The 17709-nt window shown below is 40.3% G+C and overlaps 1 protein-coding gene across 3 annotated transcripts in view; it reads right to left on the reverse strand.

Moving 5' to 3' along the window:
• The window catches only part of rabgap1 (RAB GTPase activating protein 1), a 125957-nt gene that overhangs the window by 82740 nt on the left and 25508 nt on the right, over positions 1-17709 (reverse strand). For all 3 annotated transcript variants that reach the window (XM_074689963.1, XM_074689962.1, XM_074689964.1), the window contains 2 exons: positions 16175-16388; positions 15908-16082 (listed from right to left, as the gene is read on the reverse strand). In XM_074689963.1, coding sequence (XP_074546064.1) covers positions 15908-16082; positions 16175-16388 — 389 coding nt within the window. The remainder of the gene's footprint in view (positions 1-15907; positions 16083-16174; positions 16389-17709) is intronic.

Consider the following 17709-nt stretch of genomic DNA (forward strand, 5'->3'; position numbering starts at 1 on the left):
TCCGGGTTTTTGCCTTGGCAACCGCCGAAGCTGCATTCCGCTTAGCCTGTCAATACCTGTCTGTTGCCTCAGGAGTCCCACAAGCCAAAAAGGCCCGATAGGACTCCTTCAGCTGGACGGCATCCCTCACCACTGGTGTCCACCAGCGGGTTCGGGTGTTGCCGCCCCGACAGGCACAAACCACCTTACGGCCACAGCTCCGATCGGCTGCCTCTACCATGGAGGCGCGGAACAAAGCCCATTTATGTCCCCTACCTCCCCCGGAACACAGTTGAAGCTCTCCCGGAGGTGGGAGTTAAAGCTCTTTCTGACAGGAGACTCTGCCAGATGTTCCCAGCAGACCCTCACAATACATTTGGGTCTACCTGGTCTGACCAGCATCTTCCCCCACCATCGGAGCCAACTCACCACCAGGTGGTGATCGGTTGACAGCTCCGCTCCTCTCTTTATCCGAGTGTCCAAGACATGCGACCGCAAGTCCGATGATACAACTGTCATTACTGTCATTGATGACGTGAGCGTTGAAGTCCCCCAGTAGGACGAGGGAATCCCCAGATGGAGCACTCTCAAGCACTCCCTCCAAGGACTCCAAAAAGGGTAGATACTCTGAACTGCTATTTGGACCATAGCCAAATAGGCGGAGGGAGGCTATTTTTTAATTAAATATGGAGTTCAAATGATTTGGAAACCATCAAAAGCAGTTTCATCAACTTTAAAAGGAGTTCACAAACCTCCTTGGAATTGGGGTTGTTTTTTTACTATGGAGAAAAAGTAACTATTCATGTAAAGTGTTTTTTTTATTTTCCAAAGATAAAAGAAAGCCAGATAACTTATAATTACAATTTTAAGATGAAAGAGAGAGGAGCCTTTTTTATAATATGGTCCTCACTCAACAAGACATGAAGACAGTGGAGCTGATGAAAGGACATTTCTCTTTGTTTTCTGTTGGGTGCCTGCTAAGCTAACATATTTAACTACTAGAAATAGAAATAGAAAATAGAAAATACTTTATTTATCCCCGAGGGGAAATTCAGGAGTCACCGCAGCATTTAAGAAAACAAAAGTAAGAAAGAGTATAGAAAGTGCAAAAAGGTCCATAAGATATTAGATGACGACATCCCGTCCACCACTCTCCAGTTCAGCCAGTCTCCACCTCCACAGGGTCCAGGACTGAGCTTCTTCAGCAGTCTGTTCAGTCTCTGTCTCCTGGATCCTGTCTGCCCACAGTAGGCAAAGCTCCTCCAATGTGGGGCCGGCGTCCGATGTCAGCTCCGTCAGCCACGTCCGTGAACAGCACGATGCCGCTGGGTTAGCTCAGCTAGCTTATCCATCCCCTGGGGCTAGGTCCCACGTTCCCAACAACGATGGATGGAAAGACAGGTCCACATCGTCACCTCCCAGCTCACATCCGAGAACCAGCAGCAAATCATCAAGCCCTACACTAGTTAGCATTGACATGCTACAGGCTGCTAACAGCTAATTTCGCATGTAAACAATGTAGCCATGGTTACATGTAGGATCTCCAGACAAACACAGGAGAAAAGTAGTAAAAAATATCGCCGAAGCCACAAAAAGTTTGGTGTCCTTGGCCGACAGTGAACCATACAAAGTGATGATCCACTCCAAATACAAAGATTACGAAAAAGAGGTGAAAATAATTACAAAAAACGGACAAAGACGAGAGAGCTGCCGCAACAGGCAGCTGCTTGGGCAGCGCCTAGCAACGGAAAGTTTAAACTGAAAAAACCAAACTGTTTTAACTGTTCAAACTAGTTTAAACTGCTAAAAATAATAGAATCTTGGTTAAATTTAAAACATTTTCTATTAAACAGAATTAAAGTCTCTAAAGAAATGAAGTTACTAAAAACAAAGTACCTGCATTATCATTATAAATGTGGTGCAACTGAAATAGTTGGATCATTGCAACCCACGACTACACAGCCATGACCTTTGGTGATCTATTGCCAATCTAAAAAAACTAAAGGCTGCAACATCTTTGGTGAAATTTCAGTCTTAATTTCCTTGTTAGTTACAAACAGACCATGTGAAAAGCCTTTTTTAATAACCAGTCAAAATCAATGAATACCATCACAAGACAAACTGTACCACAAAGGAAGAAATAATTCCTGGATTTGCACTTAACAGGAATACCTTGAGTTGAATTAATTGGAGTTTTAGAGGCCAAATATATCAGTCCTTAAAAAGCAATCAATAAGTAATTATTGTTTTTAAAAGCCCAAACAAAACTCTGTATGTCTGTCAGTGATTCTTGTACTATAACAACCCTTAACACTTAAGTTTAAAAAACACTTTGAGTTTAATCAGCAAACTGTTTTATATTTGATAGAATTAGTGTGACATTACTCTTTTCTGAAATGTCTTTCCAAAGGCTCCAGTGTCCTTGGAGTCTTCGAAGAACAGAGCAAGATGGTAGCTTATGTGCGCCACTGGTGAGAAACTATAGGCTAACAACTACAAGAACACGAGAAACAGCTGTGACAATGGTGTTAGTTTTTGTAAAGTCAACTTAAGAATCAAAGGAACGCTGACAAGTATGAAAGTCTGCTGATATCACGTCTGCTCATCACTTCCGCTGCTCCCACAGCTCCCGCCTCTCTTCCCTGATTGGGCCGGTTAGAATTTAGCCGAGTGAAATCGTTGGTCAATGGAGCCTGGCAAGATGGATCTGCAGGATTTTAGAAACTGAATCAGGCAGGTCCATCTGCTCTGCATCAACAGACTGCAAAGAGTGGTAATAATTTATAAAGATAAACTTAACATGCTATACCACTGACAGGACTTTAGAATTTTTTCACTTTGCATTTGTTCACAATGAAGCATTCTGTTGTATCCATAATAATTCCAGCACAGACATGTGTGTGATAATGTGCTCTCCCAACTAGAGGCCCACAGTGCAGTGGTTTGGGGTCATCTCTTGTTCTGGTAAACAGAGAGGCCTGGGGGTTAGTGTGATAGTGTGGGGAAACTGCTTTTATCAATAAATCACAATGATGTTTTTTTCAAGGCCAGAGATCAAAGCTGCTTCTACACAAAGCCTTCGTTCTGTTGTCGGGATAGCAGAAGCATGTCAGAGCATTGCAGGGGGCTTACTTATTGAGAGACAATGGGGGGGCTGGATGTAAGAGATGGAAAATCAGCAGAGTTTGATGAGGGTAGCTCCCAGTATTTGCAGTTTATGACAAATAAAACAAAAGCAGTGTTGTTTTCCAGAGTTCCAACGAATGCTGGAGACACAGCTGACTGGTTTAAAAAGTCTTAATTGTCTTAATGCCCTGCAGGGGAGCTGTGGTAAGACAGGGACAAGACTGAAATACAAAATATCTTTCTGACACATAATCATAGCAAAAACAACATTTTCTTTGAACAACCAGTCAAGCAGCAGTTTTTTCAACCACTAAAGGTAAGAAGTCAAGGGCTATAAGGGTTTAAACTGAAATAATTTGGAAAAACATAAAATGATCAGAAAAAGATAACGGTCTTAAGGTCTGGGGTTTCACAGCAATCATTTTCAGAAATAATACCAGTGAAGGTTTCTTTGTCTCTACAGGGCCATAAATGAAGTGACAAAAGTTTGTCTTTAAATTCATCACAGATGTCCTTGTTTTCTTTTTTTAATTGGCAAAAGTTTTCCTTAAAGTGATACTCCTGGATGGAACAAGTTGGGTCCTATCCAGAGGCGGGGCTTCCATGGTGGCACGGGGGGGGGCACCCGCCCCCCCTGCAGTCTGATTGGCCACCCCGTGTGCCCCCCAACGGCTATTGACTCATCATAATGTCAATCATTGCATTGCGTAAAGTTACCGATGCTGCATGATAAAACGGAAGCAAAGTCGAAACCTTGTTTGATTAGACTAAACTCATGAAGGCTTTTATTTTGGAAAAAGAAGGAAGTGGCTCCTCGGCTCCGCGCATGAACTCGTGTAACTTCACCAGTGAAGAACTTTTCTTCGATGTGATGTTGAAAGGTGCACCGAGCTAGGGTAAGAACAAAACACTACAGGTTCTTAAACAATGTTTTGCCAACTTCTGTTCCACTTGGGCCTAATTTGGTTAAATTTGCATGTTAAATTGTTCACTGTGTTTTACTTAAGTTAGCTCTCCATCTGGATAAATGTAGGCTAGACATCTCTCCACTGTTTCAGTAGCGTTAGTGTCCTTCCTGTGTTGAGCGTTTTGCTAATAGTCAACAACAGAGTATCATGTTGCCACTGTGATGTGACGGTACAAATAACATGGTGCTTTTCGTTGTGTTTGTGGACATGTTTTTCAATGAATGTAGACTATAGTATGAAACGGAGGCAGGGAGATATCTCCAGCTTCTTCACTAAGAAGAAAACTAGGGAGAGTGACCAGGAGGAGTGTGAGAATCAGGGTGAATGCAGCCAAGCTAACATTGACCAAAATTCCCAGGGCCAGACCAGCGCTCATGGACTTCCAGGTGAAAATGCAGGAATTAGGGAAATGCTTTAAAATGTGTAATGTGTGGTGCTCTCTGCACAATTACAGTTATTTAGTGAATTAAGGAATTTAAATAGGCTACCTCCTTTTAATCATGGTACTAAACCAGCACACTTAAAATTGTGTAGTTGTTAAACAGTTCATATATGCATGCTTTATATTGTTTAAAAAATTATCATGTACACTTTATCATGTATGTTAAATTAAAAATTGAGTTCATTAAGTGCTGACTTTGTCAATCAATACTTTCAGATGCACAAAGAGAGAGGACTGACAAAGATGATGAGTCTGGCCATGCTGAGTCAGATGACAGCTGCAGCTACAGCAGTTCCAGCAGCTCCAGCAGCAACAGGAACCCCCCAGTTCATCCGACCTTTGCTACGCTGAAAGGTCCCCAAGGTAGAATATTTATTACAAATTATATTAACCTATCACCAGCAACGTCTGAATTACTCTTTTGTATTAATTTCCTGCTGAAATGCAGTTTTCCCTTTAAATATTTTAAAGGGCTTGACAATCAAAATGTTACTTTCAAGTTGTTGTTGCTTAATGATTCAACTCAACTTTTATAAAGTTTAATAAAATCCTCATTCAAAAATTTCAGAATCTTTTGCATATTTTTCAAACATTTGCCATATTTTTGTCTTTAATTTTCAGTGTTGATCATGAGTATTAATTTCCACAGACTTATTTTGGATTTATTTTTAATATTTCCAGATATTTCTCAAACCAGAGCTGCAGGTCCTGCACAACCTGTCCTGAAGACCTTCCCTCGCACCCAGCATGGACATGGTAGGACCAGAGCGTTCAGGGCTTCGTGGTACAAAATCTATACCTGGGTGGAATACTCCCAATGCCAGGACTGTGCTTTTTGTTTTGCATTTAGGCATTTTTCACTGCCCTGTGTTCCAGAGACAACGTTCACCTCAGCTACTGGCTTTTCAAACTGGAAAAAGGCCACGTATAAAGATGGAGGTTTCCCCTCACATGCAAGAGCAGAGCACCATCTTAATGCAATGGCGGCATGGACAGAATATCAGCAGGGTGTTGAGAACAATACATCTTTACTCCAGACAATGGACAAACGGTACCAAAAAAAAGTAGAGGACAACAGGAAGTATATCAAAACAGATGCGGATGTTTTGCTATGCACAGCCACTCAGAACATAGCACAGCGTGGCCATCGGGAATCAGAAGACTCAGGAAACAAAGGCAACTTTTTGGCCATTTTGGAGCTCATAGCCAAGCATGACCCCTTAGTAAAACAGAAAATGGGACACAGCAATGCCAAGTACACCAGCAACCATACTCAGAATGAGATTTTAGAGGTTTTAGCAGACATGGTGAGAAAGGACATTGTTGAAGAGGTAAAAGAAAGCGGGGTGTTCAGTATTCTAGCTGATGAAACAAAAGACTTAAAAAAACAGGAGCAAATTTCATTAGTACTCAGGTACTACTACAGAGGTACAGTGCATGAAAGCTTCATGCATTTTGAGCATGCAGACAAACTTGATGCTGCTGGGCTAACTGAAAAAATTGTTAATAGCCTGCAAAAGTACGGTTTAGAATACAGAGAACAGCTGGTGGGGCAGGGCTATGATGGTGCCTCTGTAATGAGTGGCAAGCACAGTGGTGTGTCTGCAAGAATACAGTCCCAGGCCAAGCATGCCTTTTATGTGCACTGCAATGCACATTGCTTAAATTTGGTTATTGTGGACACAGTCAGAGCAGTACCAGAAGCGTCATGTTTTTTTTCCTTGTTGCAGCATCTTTATGTGTTTCTGTCAGGATCTTATGTCCACCAGAAGTGGCAGGACATACAGCGCTTAATGTATCCAGAGGATCAGCCACGAGAGTTGCCCAGACTCAGGGATGTTAGGTGGACTTGCAGGTATTATGCCTGTCGAAACCTAATGGACCGGCTTCCAGCTGTGCTACGGGTCCTTCATGATATTGATGAGGAGAATAGTGGTGTAACATCAGCACAGAGAGGATGTCTAAAAGGCAACCTAAAACAAGCTCTACCCTTCACGACACTGTTGTCATGTCCACAGTTGGTCAGCATTACAGTGACACGAGCAAGGATTATTTTTGTAAGACTGTTTACTATCCGATCCTAGACCGTGTAAAAGCTGAGCTAGAGAGGCGGTTTTCAAAAACCAACTGTGATATCATGCGAGGGATTCAGGCATTAAATCCTAAAAGCAAAATATTTTTGGAGGAGGCTCCTTTGTTTTTGTTTGGCACCATTTATGACACAAACCTGGAGGATCTGAAGCATGAGCTCCATCAAGCTAAGCGGATCTTGAAGAGAAAGGAGGCAGCTGGAATGAAGACTCTAACCAGTTTGCTTGAGTTTACAGGGTTCCTGGAACCTTTTAAAGAGGTCTTCTATGAACTGTTCAAGTTGTGCAAAACTGCTTTGGCCCTACCTGTAAGCACAGCTGCCTGTGAGTGCAGTTTTTCTGCATTGAAACTGATCAAAAATCACTTGCGCACCACAATGAACAATGAAAGACTGAGTGATCTTGGTGTGCTAAGTGTGGAGTCCAAGAGAGCCAAGGCCTTGGATATGGACGAGTTTATAAGGTTGTTCAGCAGCAAACACGGCAATCGCAAAATACAGTTATTTTGAAGTGTCAGCACCTTAAAATGACTAATACATTGAGCGGTACTTACTCTGATTGTGATACAGAACGTGTAAAATACACAGTGTAAAGAGCTGAGCACTAGTGATTTTGAATATTGTTATTGTTGTCCATTTCACTGTGAAATTTGAGTGTCAGTGGGAAATTATTTTTCTAAAGAGTAACTACTACATGAAGCAACCTGTTCTTTGCTGAGCCTTTTTTCCTCTGCTTGAAAATAGCATATAATTAATAAAATGAGTATATCTGGAACCACAAGGTCTGTTTGAATAATTTTTGTGTCATAGGGAACACTTTGAGGATTTTATGAGATGGGTAATTATTAGTATATGTGTTATTGGTAAATAGTAAATGAAGATGACACACAGCAAAAATTAAATAAATGTAATGTGTGGATTACAGTCAGGCATATATCTAGAAGGGAGAATTTTTCAAGAACACCTAGAAACTCCTCACAGCCCCTTTAAACTAGCCCACTGGCATGAAAACTTGATTAAAAGTGTTCTCCAATACTTTATTTGATGGTTTACCTCATGTAAAAGTGTTAAGTCTAAAAAAAAAGACTATTTTAGAAATCTGCAGCTGAAATATTTACTGTTTTACCCTCAGAGCTCTTGTGAGAGGTAATTATGCAACACATTTTGGATTTGGAATCGAACTTTATCTACAAATCTGCAAGCTTGAAAGATCTGGAACTTATTATATTGTTTTTACTTCTCCTCCAGGAAATGTTAATTGTTTGTTTATTTGGCAGCTTTTTCTTTCACCCTCACTGACATGAAGCTGTGGGACATTTTTATCTAATATCACAATAACATTCTGTGTCCATTTCTAGTGCCCAATTTTAAGCATGTGATTTAGTTTGTGTCAGGAGTTTAAATCACTTGAGCAAGAAATTTCCATTAAAGCACTGCTGATTTGAATCAAACACTGCTGGATGTTAGTCCCTGGATGAGAAAAGCAAGTTTTTGGATTCCGGAAGCAGGGGATGGGTTTGCTCATCATTATTATCAACAGAAAACCAGGAATTGTTAGAAAGTGGCCTCTGGGCCTGACTTGGAAGTCTGGCAAAACAGGACAGAGGAGGTAGTTTGCTTTATGTATGAACAGACCCACTCAAAATCTATGAAAACGGTTTCATGAGCAAGTTTCACAGATTTCACAAAATCTACGAGGAACTAACAGAATTTGCCACAAGCTTTCTATCACTCTTCTTCACTCCAATGTTTATCAAGTCTTTGGTACAGAACGTTTTAGATTTCTTTCGCAATTTGGTTAAATAATTGGGTCACTAACTCTGTACAGCTGAGGCAAATAAGACAGGAAATGGTTTTGTTTTGTCTGTGATGTCGTGTCAAGATAAACTGAGTCCAAATTGGAAACTTTTGGATGTCATTCTAACATGAGTCTGGTTCTGTCCAAGGTTTCTGCCATTAAAAGCATAGAAAGTGTATAGAGTGGACAGTCTCTTACAATTTGTGTATCACACTTTTGAAATTCAATTCGGGACACTTAATCTTTAACAGAAAGATAAACATATCTATACAGAATGTGATATTAATAAGAAATGTATATTGAAACTGTCATATTCTAACCCTTCAAAGAAAAGTTTCTGTAGAGGCTGTAGGGACTATATTTCTGTGAATATATATATATATATATATATACATAAACCCTCAAAACAGGACTGGTTTTACATGTGGAGGTCATTTCAAGTTTCTCCCTCTTGATCTTTTTGGCTGGTTTTCCACTCGTGCTGATTTTGGCTTGAGTAATTATCTCTACTGGCAGTATGAGGCGATTCCTTAACCCTACAGAAGTTGCACAGGTTGTCCAACTTCTCCAAGATGGCACATCTACACGTGCTGCAGCAAGAAGCAATGCAGCAATGTGTCTCCCAGCACAATCTCCAGAACATGGAGGAGATTTCAAGAGACTGGTGGTTATTCTTGGAGAGCTGGGCAGGGCGGTAGAAGGTCCTCAACCTATCAGCAGGATCGATACCTGCTCCTTTGTGCAAGGCTGAACAGGCTGAGCACTGCTCGTGCCCTACAGAATGACCTCCAGAGGGCCACTGGTGTGAATGTCTCTACCCAAACAATCAGGAACAGACTTCATGAAGGTGGCCTGAGGGCCCGACGTCCTGTAGTGGGCCCTGTGCTCACTGCCCAGCACCGTGGAGCCCGACTGGCATTTGCTCAAGAACACCAGAATTGGCAAGTCTGCCACTGGCGCCCTGTACTTTTCACAGACGAGAGCAGGTTCACCCTGAGCACCTGTGATAGATTTGAAAGAGTCTGGAGAAGACAAGAAGAACGTTATGCTGCCTGCAACGTTGTTCAACATGACAGGTTTGGTGGTGGGGCAGTGATGGTCTGGGGAGGCATATCCATGGAGGGACGCACAGACCTCTACTGCCTAGAAAATGGTGCTCTGACTGCCATCAGGTATCGAGATGAAATCCTTGAACCCACTGTCAGACCCTACGCTGGTGCAGTAGGTCCTGGTTTCCTCCTAGTGCACGACAATGCCCGGCCTCATGTGGCAAGAGTATGCAGGCAGTACCTGGAGGATGAAGGAATTGAAACAACTGAATGGCCTTCACGATCCCCTGACTTAAACCCAATAGCACATCTCTGGGACATTATGTTTCAGTCCATTAGGCACCGCCAGGTTGCTCCTCAGACTGCACAACAGCTCAGGGATGCCCTCACACAGATCTGGGAGGAAATGCCACAAGACACCATCCGTCGTCTCATAAGGAGCATGCCGCGACGTTGTCAAGCATGCATACAAGCTCGTGGGGGCCACACAAGATACTGAAAAGCATTTTGAGTTGCAGAAATTAAGTTTTGGAAAAAATGGACTGGAATGAATTTGGAAAGAATGGACATCCTTTTGTTCCTAAGACATTGCCCTGTCATTATTTGTATAGATATCCAACTTCATATTGAGATCTGATGTATGTAATGTGTTTCTTTTAAGTGCTCCTTTATTTTTTGTGAGCAGTGTAAATATAAATATATATATATATATATATATATATATATATATATATATATATATAAGGGCTGTCATTTTAACGCGTTAATTAGATTAATCAATTACAACGCAAATTAACGCGTCATAAAAATTAACGTAGATTAATCTGGATCCCAAACCCGCGAGGCGTTCAAAGACGCTCTTATTTTCAAATGTCTAGCATTTACAAACCGTTTGTCCTTCATGAAAAAAGTGGTTTTCTCGTCATATTTTCAAATTTCCCTGAATGTATCACACCTAGCAACATGCTTTGAACCGGGGGGGAGAGAGAGCGCTGTTGAGGGGACTGCCGTCCACATCTCGTTTATTCACTTGTCCTTTTTGAAAATCTACAGAAAATCAACCGTTTGCTCTAGCTCAATTCTGTAAAAAACAGGTAATTTTACACTCTTTACTGCATCAAACAAGCCCTGAATGATCGAAAAATGTCTTGTATTTAAATCTAAAGAATTCTTTGAAGATTTCCTTCCATCTTCCTGGTGTCATGTTTCAGCTTGGGGCTGCTCTGCACCAATGAGCAACAGTTTGTGTGTTCAGAGCATGTTAAACTGAGAATACTTCACTTTTCTTTGATCCAAGACTTGAATAAAGTGTTTGTACATAGTTCCTCACAGTTTTTAGCCTTTAGCCCTGGTTCTCCTGACCTCATAGAAGTATAGAAGTTCATATTGCAGTGAAAATTGAGTCCACATCAAGTAAAAATGTGAACAGAAGCAAAAAACATCCTAAAAATCAAATCAGCTTACCTTAGGTGCAGGACTGTGTAGATTTTGTAAAGATAGAACCATGACACTTTTTTCATTTGTTCCTTATGCCTCAGGGTACCTAAAAATGTGTTGTATATATTCCCAACTTATCTTTTTAATGTTTTTTTTAATGTATTTTAATGTCATTTTAATGTCCTGGAATTCAAATTCTTTATTTTGGGACCTTAAGCAGATATGAGATTAAAATGCGATTAATTAGATAAATTAATTACAAATCCTGTAATTAATTAGATAAATTTTTTTAATCGCCTGACAGCACTAATATATATATATATATATATATATATATATATATATATATATATATATATATATATATATATATATATATATATATATATATGTATATATATATATATATATAATCGGAGAGTCTAATCACTGTTTTTCTTCTTCTATTTTATTGAGATTATAAGTAAATAACAGTTAAATTGGTCACTAAATTTGGATACTTCTGGACATAAATAAACAAAAACAAGTAAATATCTCACATCACTTGATGCTGTTGTACCATTTTGTTAGGTTTTGTTGATTGAAATAGGCCATTTAGTGTCATGAAGTGGTAATAGCATCGATTGGAGTTGTTAAAAACATTGAGCTTATTGTAGTTATGCTGAAGTCAGTCATGAGCCTTCTTGTATCTTTTCTTTCTCTTGCCCATAAGTGTTTTGAGAGTAACTGCGATATGTTTCTGTGATGAAAGTTGACATCAAGTTAGTGCTATCTGCTATATTGTCTTGGTCCATCAGGAGATGTTGAATGTATTAGAAAAGAATCTGGTGTGATAGAGAAATGCACATCTCTTTACGAGTTCAGTTTTTCAGCAAAACTTCAAGCTGAAAATCCTGAATCAGAGTTTTCTTAGGAAACTATTATGTGAAGAATTCATTAGTGAATTGTTGAGAATAATAGCTAAAGACTGACGGATTAAAACGTTTCTTATCAATTCTTAACAGGAACCAGTTTTCCACACCCATCTCTAGTCCTCTCCATTGTTACTTACTAAATGCTGCAAAGGTTTGTATTCATAGTGGGTTAAGATGAGATCAGGTTTCTTATCTTCTCTTGATGTTGGGGCTCTGTTAATTTAGCAAAATTTCATAAACATTAACAGGTCCAGACCTGCTAATTTTTCTGGAAAGTGTCTTGATTGACTGACTGAGAGCTTGTGTGCATGGGTGTGCGATCCAAGCAACAAACTACAGTCTAAAACTATGAAACACACGGAAGTGCTAAAATCTGCTGTTTCTCGAGTGTCCGCTTGAGGCTGGCTCTGGGAGTACTGAAAGTCACATACACACTAAGCCAAGAAAAGCAGTTTTCAGTACAGTGATGAACATATTTACAACCTTGTAGAAAAACATGTCTCCTGTCATAATCTCTACACATAAGGGGGGGAGATTTTTTTCTAACTTGGCAGTTCAGAAGATATTAAGATCATGGGCTCTAATTTCGTAGATCAGGCGCAAGCACAGGCGCACCTGCCCTGCGCCGGCCTTCACCGCACGGACAGGGTGTGACCAGCACACTTTGCAAGTTGCCTGCAGTGCCAAGAGAGGCGCACTTAAGGCGCAGAGGAGCGCAGGAGAGTGCGTCCACGCCTCCTTCCGCGCAAATGGCAGAGAGGGAGGAGAAAAGCCATGAGTGGGTTTAACACAGCTGAGTGCTGTTTTCACCAATCAAATGAGCGCCTCTCCTCATTTTCAATATATATTTCTTATAAATATCACATTCTGCATAGATATGTTTATCTTTCTGTTTAAGATTAAGTGTCCTAAATTGAATTTTAAAAGCATGATACGCTAGTTGTAAAAACAAAAAAAGCTCTAAAGGTCTCTGAGGTTTTAAAAGTGGGTTTTAAGCTTCTGTTAGACTTGTAACTTTGAGCAGCTACTTTATTCCAAGGAGAAGAAGGAGAAAAATAAACTCCCTAAACTTCAAAGTGATGATAAGAAGCTGAATAAAAAGCTGGAGGCATAGTTCGTTGGTTTGTTGCTGGAGGGCACTGGAAGGAAGTGAGGCAGAAGGAAGAGAGGCGAGGGCTGAGACGTCTGGTTGCTGGGTAAAAATGTATGATGCTACTGGAGACAGTCTGTAAGCTTGTATGTTCCAGTAGTGTGTCTGGGATGATCTGGGTCTGTTAAAGTAGTGTCTGTCTGGGGGTTCTTGGTGACATTGAAGGAGAGTGCTTCCATGAGCAAGAAATCAGGTCACTGAACACTGAACTACTTCAAGCCAGTTTCCAGTGTTATTTCTGTAATATCTCCACTTTCTGTACAAAAACAATAGCCTTCCTCTACCTGTATACTTTTGCTTGAGGGCTTTGTTTCAAAATATGATGTACATAGCACTTTGCTGCCTACAGTGTGTGACATAACCTCTCTGGGACCACCAAGGAAGCTTAAACACTGACACTAAATCATGAGGCCAAAGCTGCAAGGAGATCAATAATTTAAGACAGGGTCAGAATACTGATTGACTAAGAGTGTGTTCTTGTGTATGTAGCTGAGTGGGAGAGGCTGGAAAGGTAAGAAAACAGAGGCAGGAGGACTGTGGTGAGTACAAAGTGCTTTTGCCCCCCCTTTGGTTTAGGTTCTGAAAGACAGCAACATAATGCTTTGTCATGATTTATGTGATTCTGTCTTTGAAACTGGATTCATCTGTACCTGTGGTCTATAAATTATATTTTATTTTGTGAAAATATGTAACAACAGAAACAGCTAAATGTACAAATGAGTATACAAATTACCTTGACTTAAATAAAAACAAAAAAAACTAAAAAACACTTTTCCCTTCAGGGCTCAAGTCTATCACAGCTGTCATTAGACACAGGGTGAGTCACACCCTGAACAGGATGCTAGCCTATCACTGGGCTAACATATAGAAACAGACCATTCACACACACATTCACAACTATGGGGGATCAAACTAGGGCTGCAACGATTAGTCGACATAATCGACTACGTCGACGAAAAAAATTAATCGACGCAAATTTTAATAGTCGACGCGTCGTATTATTGTTTTTATTGTTGTTGTCGTATGGTGAAATCAAATACCAGGGGGTAATACTAATTGGTAACTTCAGTTCACACCATGAGGTGCTGTGTTATTGGATACTTTTATGGGAAAAGATCACTAAGTTCATACGTGCGGAAAATTGATGAGGAAAAACTCCACTCCCAGAGAGCGCTGTGCGCTGACGGAGGCTCTGCATCTGCGGCTTGGGCAGACTGACAGCTCCCAGAGTTTAGCGTTTGATAACTAGAGAGTCTCCTTCACTCTCTGTTACAGACAGTTTTTCAGGATCTAAGCGACAAACTAGTGTCAAAACTCTCCTAACTTTAGAAAAGAGAGGACATTTATTACTCTCAAGCTCACACTGCAGCGGTAACACTCAGCGGGAGGAGGAGGGGCGGAGTGCGAATGAGCGAAGTGGAAGTAGCGCATGTAGAGAAACGAAACTTAACGCGTTGTTATGGAGAGTTGGGGGAGAGTCAGACGGGATCACACAGAGAGCAAAGCAAGCCCCAATGAGCAAATAAACATTAGAAAACAAGCCCAAAGTCACTAATAAGCGGTCTGTCCAACACTGCGTACAACAACTTAATTTCCCTGTTACCTGCTTCATTCAGTTTGAGATTTAGCCTATTTATTTTTTGTATAGCCTAGTACTTATATTTTTTCACGTCATCTTGAATGAAATAAAGACAAACAAACAAACAAACGTGACACAGGGCTGACCAATCAGAGGTGAGAACCTAACTCTGGGTAAATGCAGTAAAAATGCAAAACACAGGTTGAATTATAAAGGTCTGCACCTTTTAAAGGCCAAATTAGGTTGAAACACAAAATAATCGTGATTAATCGACTAATCGAAAAAATAATTGATAGATTAGTCGACACAAAAAATAATCGTTAGTTGTAGCCCTAGATCAAACAGAGAGGCCAATCAACTTGACAACAGGGATGGGTACCATATTAGGTACTTTAATAGGTACCGACCTAATTCCGTCAAAAGTACCAGGTACCGATTCACATAAAATCGAAAGGTACCATGTTTCTGTACCTAAACCCATCCTTGTGACTGTGAGGGAATCAAAGAGTGGGTGATTTTCAATGCTGGACATGAACACAGCATTACAAGGTTACATATTGAAGAACAAATGTGTTAAATTGAAAGAAAAAAAATACATTGTATCACTAAACAAAATAATATTTATAAACACATAAACACAAAAAAGTACCAAAAATTGGTATTGTTGAGTACCAATCACGATTGCCAGGTACTGGGCATTGGTACCGTATCGTTTCAGATGTGAAAGGTACCCACTTGGCAAGCACTGTTTTGGACTTTGGGAGAAAGCTGGATATGCCCATGCATGCACAGGGAAAACACACCATCTTCACACAGACAGGCACCTTTGGTCTGGGGGATCGAACCAAGAGCCTTCTAGCTGTGAGGCAACAGGCCAGGGATAACCACTGCACCACCATGCAGCCCAAGATAGATTCATAATCATCAATTTTGACCCTAAAGAGAATTCAGCACTCCTGAAATAATCAAGCTTCCTGCTAACACTGACATGTTGCGCTTCAAACAGGGACAAAGTTGATGGTCTTGGTTCAGTGTGGTGAAAAAGTTGTGAGATGTGGTGACAAAAAGAGGGAATTTTGGGATGAAATAAGAGCTGAAGCCTCTTATAAATTCTAAAATAGTTTTGTAGTAAGAAATTAGTCGTTTTGATATTTGCACAATACAAAACCATAGATTGTGTCCAAACCTATAAGGAAGGGGTCTCTAAACATGCAGTAAGAAACAGGATGTTAGTGTTCGCCGTGGAACCGTCTTTGTGTGGTGACTGACTTCTTTTTTTCCAACTCCAGCAGGATCAGCCTGTGTCAGCTGCGATTTCAGTCAGCACATATACAGTTTGTTAAATGACAAGCTATAAACAATGCTTTGACCCTCACCGCTTCTTGGATTTGGCAGCGGAACACATGGATCCTGAAAATCTCAGCGTTGTAGTGGCTCTCAGTGAAGGCAAAGCAGTCGCTCTCTCGTGTACCATCATGGCCTCGCACACAGAACAGAATCTTATAGATAGGGTAGTTGGCGATCTCTGTACTAGCATGAGGGTCCAGCAACCTGAGGGGATCAATAAAAGGAAAAATCTAACAAAGTGACTGAAACTAACACACCAAATATTTAATTACTGATCTATGGTGTGTTTCACCGACCTGACAGTGCCTTCAGACACACCTGGCACAGACAGTGTGACATCCAGGGGGACTTGGCACTGCCCTCTGAGGATGCTCATCATACGAAGGGCCTCCACTTCACTGCGGGGGGCATTCACCGATGCACAGCCCAGATATGTCAGCTGGCTGAACACCACGCTGTCCTCATCAGGGATTGGACTGCAGGGACTTCCCTCTGATGATGATTCATCCCCTGCAAGGAGGAACAGATTTACAGATTGATGAGAAATAAACGGCACAAGGGAAAGAGAAAGGGTTTGTTTTATGACTTTTGTTGAGAACTTGTGACTGTACATAAACTTTATAAGTCCCCTAAGAGACAGGATGATGAGAAGAAACTGAATTGAAATACAACAGCCTTGTTGATTATAGATATTAATCCAACAAGTGCATAGAAAGGACAAGCTTATCCATTACTGACAGACCACTGCCTATAGTGATACCATTATCAGCTCTTCTTTTATGTCTCTCCTTCTGTTTATGATCCCAAAAAAAAATGTACTTAACGCATTCATCTCGGGCACTACATCCTTTGATCCTCTCCATGGTTTTTTCTCACAATCACGCCGCTCTCATCGGTTATCGGCCATAACAGCAATATTAATATCGGATAACAGGATTGGCCAAATTAGTCATATTGGTGCATCCCTTAAACTAATATAGTGATGGCGCAGCACAGCGCATCGATTATGGAAAAACACTGTTGATGTGTTAATCGATTTTTATTGATTTTATTGATTCCTCATTGCAGCCCTACTTAGGATTAATTCACCGTGACATTTTTAAGCATGGTTAATGGTGAAACTTGTTCATCTCTGCTAGTTTTATCCATTTTTATATCAAGTTTGTGAATATTACTCTAAATTTCTTCCATTTCTTAGCTTTTCTTTTAAGTCGACATCGCAATTTAATACAATGCAATTTTAAAATCGCAGAGGCTGCAATTAAAAAAAAAAAAAAAAAAAGCTAAGTTTTAAAGTGCATTTAAAAAGTGCAAACCACAAGTCTACATATATCAGTGGTTGTGCCAAAACTTTGTTTTTATTTACATTTCTGCACTTTATTTAGTGTGAGATTCATAGAAGAGAGGATTCATATTGATTTTCCAGATTATTGTTCATACCTGGCCTCTTGTTCTGCAGGACTTTTTTCCTTTCTCTGTTTTATTTAAGGAAATTAATGATAAATTTATTACATGTCTACAAGGCTTGAAGTTAAATCAATCTGTCAATATTCTACTGTGATTGTAAAAGTTAAAGATACATTATTCATCCCAATTCATCTTATTTCATAATAACATGTAGGCCTGGCTTACAGGAAAAACTTGTTTATAAATTGACAATATCCTTTGTTGTGTTGGTCATACAACAGAATGTTGTATTGCTTGTGTTAAGTGAATAATGTAGAAGACACACATCCTCCCTAAAAATCGCATGCTAAATCGCAATCGCAATATTGGTCCCAAAAAATTGCGATTAGATTATTTTCCGAAATCGTTCAGCCCTATTTTAAAG

Source organism: Halichoeres trimaculatus, unplaced genomic scaffold (assembly GCF_033239565.1).
Source record: "Halichoeres trimaculatus isolate MK-OKI-2021-1 unplaced genomic scaffold, fHalTri1.1 fHalTri1_scaffold_16, whole genome shotgun sequence".
NCBI lineage: Eukaryota > Metazoa > Chordata > Actinopteri > Labriformes > Labridae > Halichoeres > Halichoeres trimaculatus.